The sequence below is a fragment of the Panicum hallii genome, chromosome 5 (genome assembly GCF_002211085.1).
Source record: "Panicum hallii strain FIL2 chromosome 5, PHallii_v3.1, whole genome shotgun sequence".
NCBI classification, from domain to species: domain Eukaryota; kingdom Viridiplantae; phylum Streptophyta; class Magnoliopsida; order Poales; family Poaceae; genus Panicum; species Panicum hallii.
In genome coordinates, this window is record NC_038046.1 from 13,698,831 (window position 1) to 13,708,998 (window position 10,168).

At 46.2% G+C, this 10,168-nt stretch overlaps 1 protein-coding gene across 3 annotated transcripts; it reads right to left on the reverse strand.

The window, feature by feature from the left end:
• Positions 1–3,732: 3,732 nt before the first annotated feature.
• Positions 3,733–9,507, reverse strand: LOC112893018 (probable plastid-lipid-associated protein 14, chloroplastic). 3 transcript variants are annotated; one of them, XM_025960155.1, is made up of 14 exons: positions 9,062–9,507; positions 8,909–8,952; positions 8,755–8,833; positions 8,541–8,663; positions 8,038–8,220; positions 7,873–7,959; positions 6,375–6,481; positions 6,153–6,240; positions 5,647–5,727; positions 5,490–5,566; positions 5,232–5,367; positions 4,972–5,034; positions 4,452–4,606; positions 4,178–4,362 (listed from the first exon to the last, which is right to left on the reverse strand). In XM_025960155.1, exons 1-14 carry the CDS (start codon positions 9,479–9,481, stop codon positions 4,332–4,334), a joined length of 1,674 nt encoding a protein of 557 aa, XP_025815940.1. In that variant the 5' UTR covers positions 9,482–9,507; the 3' UTR covers positions 4,178–4,331. The 3 variants fall into 3 exon arrangements, with proteins under 3 accessions (XP_025815938.1, XP_025815937.1, XP_025815940.1); XM_025960153.1 differs by having other exon boundaries at positions 3,733–4,606; positions 8,038–8,184; XM_025960152.1 differs by having other exon boundaries at positions 3,733–4,606.
• Positions 9,508–10,168: the final 661 nt, after the last annotated feature.

A 10,168-nucleotide genomic window follows, 5' to 3' on the forward strand; every position in this document is an offset into this window, starting at 1 on the left:
TGTGTAATCTTTTTGTAGAAAAGAAAGAAAGAAAGATGTTGCAATAAGCAACCATGGTCACCAGATCAAAGACTTTACAGCTTGGAGATCACGTCTTCTTCCTCATGACAATTTTCTTCTACGTGCCCTCTCTCCTCACCTAACTTTACTGCCCCTCTCCAAAATCCGTCCTCGCCGAATTTCATACCAGTCACCACCGATAAATGCTCATACAGCTAATTTTGGTTTTTATTTGGACAAAATCCGTTCAGTTTTAAAATTTTAGTCCAAATTTCTCAAAAGAACAAAATCCCTTCTAAATTTTGAGGGATTCCGGAAGGCTGAATACCTGCCCACGCTATTATACATTAAAGTTGCCACCACCCCACTAGCCATCATGCCTGACCGCTATTAGTGTTAGGGCACTACAACGCGTCGCTACGGGCTCTCTATAACAGAGCCACCTCAGCTTTCGGGAATAAAAAAAATATGAAGAGAGTGAAACAGTCGCTACGGCTGGCGAGAGCCGCTACGCAACTTTTAGCGCAAAGGTGGGCTCTACCATATGAATCGTATCTCTCTCCCATCTCCGCCCTCAAGAGTTCTCCCACGCAGCAGGCGAGAAGCACCGCTCGCCGCCCTCCCTTCCTCCCACACAGCAGCGCCGCCCTCCTCCACGTTCCCTTCCTCCCACGCAGCGCAGCAGCGTGGCCATCTCCTGCACCCTCCATTGCTCCCACGCTGCGGGGCGGCACGGCCATCGGGCAGCAAGTGCTGCCCGCAGCCCTTGGCCGACCCGCCGGGCCGTACGAGCTCCGCCACTGGCCGCCGGCGGATCTGAGCGCAGGGGAAGGCGGCTCCAGCGTCGGACCACCCATCGAGCCACGCGAGCTCCGCCATGGAGCCTTGCTTCGCCGCCGGCGCCAAAATCCACCGCCGCCCGCGGGAAGGGAGGGCGAGGCCATCGGCGCCCGCGCGGGGAGGAACGGCGGCCGCCAACGCCCGCGCGGGGAGTAGTGCGGGCACGGCCGGACGCAACCGCCGGGCCGGTGCGGGCGGAGTCGTGGCAAGGGTGGAAGGCGGCGGCCAGGCCGGCTGGAGAGGGTGGAAGCAGCCGTGGGGAGGTAGCCGCAGCCGGCGAGGCCGGCGCGATGCAGCAAGAAGAGGAGGGCAGGGTGCGGCCACCGGTGCGCGACGGGGAGGCGGCTGCGGCGCGCGGCGAGGGAAGGAGGGTGGAACGGCCTCCGGCCGCGCGTGGCGGGCCAGGAAGGAGGCGCTCAGCAAATAGATTAGGAAGAAGAAAGCTAGGAGAGTGAAGATGAATATTGATTAAAAAAATCTAATACGTAGGATCCACGAAATTTAGAAATATGGGCCTGTTTGGTTTGGCGCCCACGGCGCCGCGACGTGCCTAAGGTGCGGCGGCCGATTCGGCCGCCACACCTGTGGCGTGGAAAGTGCGGCACGGTGTGGCGCCGTAGGCGCCAAACCAAACACGCCTTATATGACATAGCAAACCTGTTGGGGCATAGGTCTATAAGATTATCTATAGTTGACGTGGATAAAGTTATAGAGAGCTGCTCTCTATAACTGTTATAACTGTTGCGGGTGCCCTTACTGATGACTCCCGTACGTAGAAAAGATCTAGATCCTAATCTGCATTGCATGCATGCCGAGATTTTGTTAGTTTTTTCTCAGATTATATTTGGATCCATCTAGCTATTGATTATTTGGAATTAGCTAGGTTAAACCAGCTAATTAGATAATTATTATTTGGCTAGTTAGAAAAATTTTAGCTGCCTATTAGCTAGTTCCGTTTGGATCAATCCTAGCTCAAATTAGCTACTTACCCATTATTAGTTGGTGGATCCTAATATATTTTTATTACGGCCAAGGCAACTAAACGTCTAAACTAGTCCGATGTCGTGCCATTGTCCAACTGAGTCCGGTGCTACGACGCGCACGTCCAAGATGCACGTCTTTTCCCTCGAGATAAAGTAGTTCAGCGTTTATCCTTTGCCCACGTTGGTTAATTAGTTTATATTATGTTTCTAGTTCATTTGGTTTCTTCGGCGGGGGCAATTAGTGAAAGGAAATAAGGACAAATAAGTTTCTTGTTTGTTGGAAGAAAATGAGAGTTTTAGTAGGACGGAGGATGAGAGATCATGAGTCCAAAATCATTTATAGGGGAAGGGGTGATAATTGAATGGAAACTATGATTCAAGTGGACGATCATATCATAGCCCGTTAGTTAGTAATTTGTGATATAATTTTTTTCACTTACAAACCCATAAACAAAAGAAGGACAACTACCGGATAATGAGATTATCCTTTAAACTCTCATCTTTGATTCCCATATAAATTCCCTATATAAACTCACACCTCTAATACTATGTCTATTCCTTCCAAAAGAACCATTCATGCGTTGTAGATCAAAATAAAGGTATTCAGTAAGATCAACTCCAGCAATAAGCCTTAGATCCTCTAAATATTAAATGGGGATGCCTGGGGTCCAGTAAAAAGTCTGCTAGAGTGCAATTTTTTTTACATAGTTCTCAAAACTTGAGATTGTGAGCTGTTTAGAGGGTCCAACACGAATTCCAAAATGACTTGTATTGCATGAAGATTAGCATCTAGTTGAACCACTATCAAAATGGAGATAAGCTTGTGGAGGAACACTATAGCATTCCTGATGGGCACTCTCGAGGTGACAGTTCTGATTTTGCATTTTTGCCTTATCACAACAAGCTGAAAAGCATACTAATACTTCACCTTTTCTGAACCCAGCATCAGCATGGAGGGAGCGCCTCCCTGGGCTGACCTCGAAACAGATAGGTCTTGCAGCGGAGGTAGCCGCCCAGACTCGGAAGCTCCCCGTCGACGTCAAACTTTACCCTTCCAAAAGTCCGCTGCTCTGTTTCACATTTCCTGCCGCACCACGGATCCTTCCGCCCTGGCCACCACGGTCGCCACCCCCGCCGCGCTCCGTCCCAGCCGGCCTGACGTCGATGGTGAACCGCGGCACGCCGCCCCAGGCCAGGATCACGCCTCGGTACGACACCCGCAGCATCGCGTCCCCGCCTCCCGGCATGGAGGGGCCCTCGGTGAAAGGCCTCCTCGGGTCATCCTGTCGACGTCCACGGCCAGCTCGAACAGCGGGGGCTCGCACGGGTCGGCGGCGCCGAGCCCCTCGACCGCGACAAGCCGGACGTACAGCCGGGGGTCTGGGGTGGTGTCCATACCCACCATGAACAAGTACACGTTCGCGGCTATGCCGCAGAGCACAACGAGCCACGGGAGCGCCGCAGTAATAATGGCCAGGCAGCTGTCTTCCTTCTTTTCAGGAGCGCGACCGACGGAGTCCGCCGCCGCCGCCGGCAGCTGGTGGTACTCGGTTTCGTCCATCTGTTCGTCGGGTGTAGGCTGAGCCGGCGCCGCAGCGGGTGGAACCGTCGATAAGATCAATGTGGTGGGGGAGAATTAGAAAACGGGAGCGCAAATCACGGAGTTAGGGGAGGTCGATAACGAGCGTCAGAGAGGATCTGGACTCCATGCGGGCCTTCAAGGCTTGAAGTTGAATAAGGCCTTTCGCGTCTAACTGGGCTTAAGAAATAGGTAAACCCAATGGGCAGCGGAAAATTGGGCCAATAGTAGCGACGAAAAAAGATGCAGCGGAAGATTCTCGGTATATTCAACACGATCCAGTAAAAGAAAATATTGTGAAACAGTCATGACAGTCACTGCACCAAAATCTGAGTGGATGACCAAGAAAATGACCATCGTTTAGCTATCAAAGGCGAAAGGTCTTGCGGTTCTACACAGGGGGCAAATTTAGACTCACGATGCCAGCGCCTCAGCCCTGGGCTGAGCGCATGACCAAATTAAAAAGGATCATTCAAAGGAATATATAACAGTCTAACAGTCTAACTATGGCCTACAGCATCTTATCTACACTTGTTACAAATGAATGCGCAGCTAGGAATACAGAATGGCGAACGGATTCTCCTCAGGAATCGGTCATTGGATTTGATCTAATGAAAAGCAGAGCCGACCCGTTGACACCACGAAGAACCATCAACCTCGCATCGATGTATGTCCCGCAGACAATCTTTGACAAATCGAACATTTCCGGTGGGGTCTGCATGCGGATCTCTTGCAGCACTTTTTGTGCAGAGTTGACATTCAAAGTCGAATTGCAGCTCATCGATACGTCGACTTCATCCATGGCAATGTTTACACTGGGGAGACTAGCTGGCAGCTCCTTCATCTTTGAAGCTGTTCTCCATTTACCACGAATATATCTCCTAGAAGATCTGGAAGATGCGGCCCTACTCTCTTTACTGTCCTGTTCATTAATATAAATCCTCCCAGCAGTTATCCTTGCTGATGTTGTGACAGACAAAACTCCTTCAGTGCCAGATTTGTCATGAGGCCAATTAGATTCTGGCATAATTCTGAAACCAATATCTGACCTCAGAGAGAAGACTGGATCAGCGGACTCTGAACTAACTGTGAGGAACACATCACTGATGAGGATTCTAGGGGAAGGCTGACGAAGCGTGAGGCCAATGTGTCTTCCAGTGCAGTACAAGAGACGCCAACGACCATGTAGGAGCTGAAGCCAGTTCTAAATAAATAAAAGCATAATGAGATAAAACAATAGCGTCAAACAGAGAATAAGAAATGAAAGGGAAAAAAGGAGAGGAATAAAAAAACTGAAACCAAAATTTAACCAGACTATCCATCTTGCAACAATAAATAAATAGATAAAATAGAAGGAAATACCAAAAAAAGAAAACAAATATTTATCCCCTTCTTCATCATGATGATAGAGTATGAACAATTCATAGCATATACACCTGAGCAATTATTGTATGCAAGAAACAATGACTAATCTCCAAAGTGAAACGTTGCTACCAGCATAACTATATCAGGAAAATGTTTATGTAACATAGTTCATTATTATCAGGGCTTGAAGAAGTAAAACATTACCTCTGTTCTTAAATTAGGGTTCAGGACCTCCATCAATTGAACGAAATACGCTAACCGCCTACGCTGTAAATATGCAAAAAGAAGTCTATAAGTTTCTTTCAAACAAGAATTGTTTGATGATATAAAGTTGGGATGGATAACATGTATCCTTCATATGAGATGCAGCTTTTGGCAAGTTAGGTGCAAGATCAAGCCTTTTGGCAAGACTAGGAATGAGATGCAGCTTAAGACATGATCCACCCATGTGAAGAAATTAGTACCTGATGATTTCCATAGATATAATCTTCAGCCATGCGGACAGCAGTCGATCCCAAGCCCCATCGAATGGTACTAGTTGATGGATTTATACGCCATTTTGGTCCACAGAGGAAGGGGTGCCGCAACGCATCAAGGCAACTGCAGATTTGGCACAACAAAACAAGAATCTACAACTATAATGCCGGAAAACATCCTATCTTTAAATTTCTAGTGTTTAGCTTGTGGATTCACTAGGAATGTTGACAGAATAATAATTTTACTTTATCCTTTTCTCAGGTTTTGTTGCCAGCAATAAGGCCAAAAGATTCCAACCAGCACCCCATTGCCTATCTAGCATCTAAGAAACAATAAGAAAAAACGCTATCAGATTGCTTGAAGAAATGATATCCCAATAGATTACTGGAAATAAATACATGCCTGCAAACCAATATTCCCAGATGGAGAATTTTGGCACAGAATTGGTAGAAGGAACTCACGCAAACAGGATGGGTCATTTCCCTGAAATAGAGCAAACCAAGAAAGGAAATGATAGTTTAGTCAGTTCTAGTACTAGTATTTATCAAATATTGGACTCACCTGCACCAGCATGTGGTATTAAAAATTAAAACCAGGTAGTTTCAGTAAGACAAAACAAAGTCTAATAATGCAGGTCAGAAGAACATCTAATATCCTGCAATAAAACAAAACCACGATGTGGCTGAGAACTCTGGAGCATATGTTTTCATTAGGCAGGCCATTCATTGGCTCAGGATGCCACTTCCATAATTCTTACTTCCGTGCAAAGCTCATAAAAATAGCATTGGGCCTTCTGAGATAAGTGCTAGGTTGTATGCTACTATGGCTACCACTTATCTTAGTGAGGAAAGGCTTGAACCATAAACTGACATATAGGATATAACTCCAGGGAAGCGCATAAAACAAACCTTTGTCAGGAATGATTTGAATTTAAAGAAAGTTGAAGAATCCATTAGCTCTCTCAAAACCATCTTTGCCATGATGAAGCCAACACATCTAGAGACCAAAGACAAAAAGACCCTTAAATTAAAGCATATAAGGGTTCGTGCTTCATGCTACCTACTGTTTAGAAGCAATTAGACAGATGTCTACAAGCCTACAAGAGCTTCTTTATTTCATATAAACCTTACCTCATGTCAAATGCTATCATCATTTTCCGCCTTTCATTGTTACTTGCTACTGTGCTACTGCTAGGATCATTGTCATGAAAATCAGCAGCATTTCCAAGAATACCAACCTAAATAAATAAATCATCAAAGAAGCTAGTTAAGTTAGGTACAGTTGAAAAAAATCAAAAAAAGTTTACGGAATGGACTAGAGCCTTGAACATAACTCGATGGTTTGGTTCAATTTATATATTCCGTAGATTAATGTCATGCGTTTGTGTATAAGCAATTCGTATAAGTGCATTCTGTGATCAGTGTTTTCATGGGTGTGGGTCAAGGGCATAGCTGGGCCAAACGGGCTCATGGCATGTTGGCACCAAGCAATGATTAGGGGTTAGTTTCCTTAGAGACAGGATTAGCTACGACCTAAGATTGCTAAGGATCATAGCAGTTCAAATGTCATATTCAATTACAAAAGAAGAGAAATAGCTATTCTTGCTGGCCTGGTTCACATAATATCATTCAAGAAACAGTAGAATCTGGGTCTAGGCGTTTATTGCTATCAATACTGCACTTAATATTTCCATTCAAGAGATAGTCACAGGTCTTCCTAATAGAAGATTTTACACAAATCTATGAACTTTTCATAAACCAAATCAAGTTGGTGATATTTGGATTCTTCGCCACAGTATGAATCTGAAAAGGTTGTCCGCCCCAAAAAAGAGGATTAACAACTCATTAAGAATTCTTTTTAAAAAATAGAAACACAGTATCTGCAAAGCACAGAAAATATTGCGGTGATCAGAATGTAAGATTGTTGATGTATACTGGTATCACATTTCAACAACACTGATAGCTTAGACTAATCAATATCTGCTACGGCATATTTTTCCAGTTAGAAGTTGAATTTTCCAAGTAGCTCTCATTGTTTCAGCAGCAAGTTTATTGCCAGAAGAGAGAATGACCTCAATCTTTTTTCTAGTTGTGCATTTATCAAGAATTAAAGCTCCAGAAGAGCAAAGAGAAATGTGTAGCCCACATGACAATCATTCAGTTGCTCATCGGTGTGCCAAGTTATAACTGTCATGATTAACAACAGTTAACATTTGAGAGCCTATGATATCATGGTGCCTAATTCCTCAACTGAAAAAGAGTCAAACATAAATGGGTTTGTTATTGGCATACAAAAGGTAGAGACAACTGTTGATTTTGGCATTTTAACAGGTTCTATAAGTATGATTCAGCAGAAAACGGTGAATAGGATAACATAACTTGCAAAACATGCTTAAAAATTGCAAGGTAAATAATTTATACAAGTAAACTGTTAAATCACAGCCAAGCACAATGCAAATGCTGACCACATGTTGATGCAAAATCATGTGGAATGAGAAATGTAATTTTCAGTTGTTGGACTACATTACACTAAAATGTAATTTAATGTACACAATAAACCATGAAGCATGATTGCTACGACAGATGACAACCATTTACATAAACATAAACAAAAAGAAAGGCTGCTCACCTTAACATGCTTGTCTATTGGGCTCACATGAACATTCTCTAATCTAAGCTCAGTATGTGCCAGCCCATGGCTATGTAGATAATTTACCTGCATCAATAATATGTCTTCAGTTCCAGATGAACAAGTAATGAGTGCATTTCAAGAAATCTAGTGTTTGCAGCTTACACCAATCAAAAGGTCTCTCATCAAAATCCTAATTAAACGTAGCTGTCGAGTTACAGCTGGTCCTCCAACAGAGTCATCTCCTACCCTCCTAACTTGTTCTTCATCCAATGCTAATGTTGCTTCTAAGGTTGGGAGCCAATCCGAGAGCTGCAACCAGTGACGCAGGGAATAACTCCCATGATACTGCATAAAAATAAATAAACCCTGAAATGATGAATCAACAAAAGCAGTGCCTCAACCAGTGCATTGCTCGATCCAGAAGGAAGCGAAACCTAGCCCTTATTGAAGAGTTAAGTTAATATACACAAAAATAACTCTGTTAGAGTTCCAACATTCTGATGGGAGAATATGCAAATTAATGTTTTAAGTACACCTATATACACCCTGAAATCCACGAGCTGACATGAAAATGACTGCAAACTGCAATTAGGCCCAAAATTGAAACATGAAAGTGACATAACGCATTTAAGATCAGCTTGAGCAAGTAGGAGAAAAGCACTAACCCCATGCACCAATACGAAAGGGACATCTTCCTGCTCCACGGCATTGCCCGGAGCGATGTAACCATGGACCTGCAGTGCGTACGAGTGGTACATCATCTGGCGGCGAGCCAGCTTCTTCAGTACCTGAAATCACACAGCCAACTCGAGCTGAACCACCGAGTTCCACACGTACTCCAACGCATTAAATCAACAGCTCATCAGAGAGGAAACCCACCTCAAGCGCGCGCCGGCCCCTGCGCTTCGCCTGCGAGCTCTTCAGCTGCCGCAGCACCACCGTTGACCCATACAGCTCGCTGAACACCAAAATCAGAAACAATCGCCACAAATGCAACGAATTCGTACTCTCTAGAGTGTCCTACGACACTGACCTGCTCGGATCGCGCACCGTGGCCTCGAAGATCATCTCATCCGACTACATCACGGACCCAAAACAAATCGCAAACCGTTAGCAAAAAGGTAGGAGAAGCGCGACAAAATTAGCGAGCTGGAGAGCGAATCAGCGGATCCCGATCAGCACCCACCCGTCCGTGGAGCCCGACGCTGACGCGGTCAGCGATGGCGAAGTCGTCCATGTCGAACTTGACCACGGGACACGGCCCCGCTCCAGCCCCCGCATCCGCCGCGGCCGGCGCGGGCGCGGACGCCGATGAGCTAGCCTCCAACCGGAACCCCCGCCGGCGGCGCGGATGCGCGTAGACACGGCACAAGGGGCGGCCGAGGCCGACCGGGGAGGGGCAGGCTGCGACGGCGGCGGCCGCCGCGAGAGGCATGTGGGGCCGGCGCTTGTTAGTACTGTACCTAGTACCGTCGCCGTTGGTCTGCGACTGCGAGAGGGAGGAGATCGCCGCGGCGCAGCGGAGGGAGGCGCGGGGGCTTGACTTAAGAAGAGGCGGGGCGCGAGGCGGTTGCGTGCAGGGAAGCGGCGGGGCGGTAGCTGCCATGAGCCCGGCGCGCGTCCGCCTCACCCCGCGCCGCGCCAGCGACCGCGCGGCCGTGCGGGGGGCACGATTTTTTTAGAGGCCCGGTGCACCAGCTCGGACGTGAGCCGGAGCTGTCCGTTTCCGCCGTCTGGGCAGTGAGGTGGAGCGACGAAGTCGAGTGGTCCACCGGGCTGTGTCTACTGTCCAGCTAGGCAGCTACTGTCGCGCTGTGCAGTTGAGCGTAGCAATCGAGTATGAAAACGGTATTTCTACCTTGACCGGAATGATTTGCGTACGTTTTTATCTGTTTCCAGCTATTGGGAGGAACCCAAACAAGAAGAATCTAACAGGAACATACTTTTAGTAATAACAATTAACAATATGCTATGCATCAAGTTTAGTGGTCTTATCATACTTAACTTTTCTATTCTATATGGAGCTGTGAGCCCTGTAGCTCATAAAAAGTACGGTAAATGACGTAGGGACTCTGAATTTATTTAGCCACGCTAATCAATATCGTACCAAATCCTAGCGGAAATCCTGAAACTCAGTTTGACTATAGCGTTTCTAGGCATATTTTGAATGTAATCATTTTTGTTGTAGTATAACTATGAATACATAAAGCAATTTGTTGGGTGTAATCACCCACAAGAAGTGCTTCACACAAGTTCTACATCTTAATTAGGTATAAGCATTCTTTTGAACCAA

What these genes read in the sequence shown, in the direction of transcription:
- LOC112893018 (XM_025960152.1), bottom strand. Translation starts at nt 9,481, where the DNA reads ATGGCAGCTACCGCCCCGCCGCTTCCCTGCACGCAACCGCCTCGCGCC. An exon ending in ACGGTGCGCGATCCGAGCAG is followed by an intron (nt 8,834 to 8,908) that starts GTCAGTGTCGTA and finishes TTTGGTGTTCAG; the next exon opens with CGAGCTGTATGGGTCAACGG. An exon ending in GGGGCCGGCGCGCGCTTGAG is followed by an intron (nt 8,664 to 8,754) that starts GTGGGTTTCCTC and finishes GTGTGATTTCAG; the next exon opens with GTACTGAAGAAGCTGGCTCG.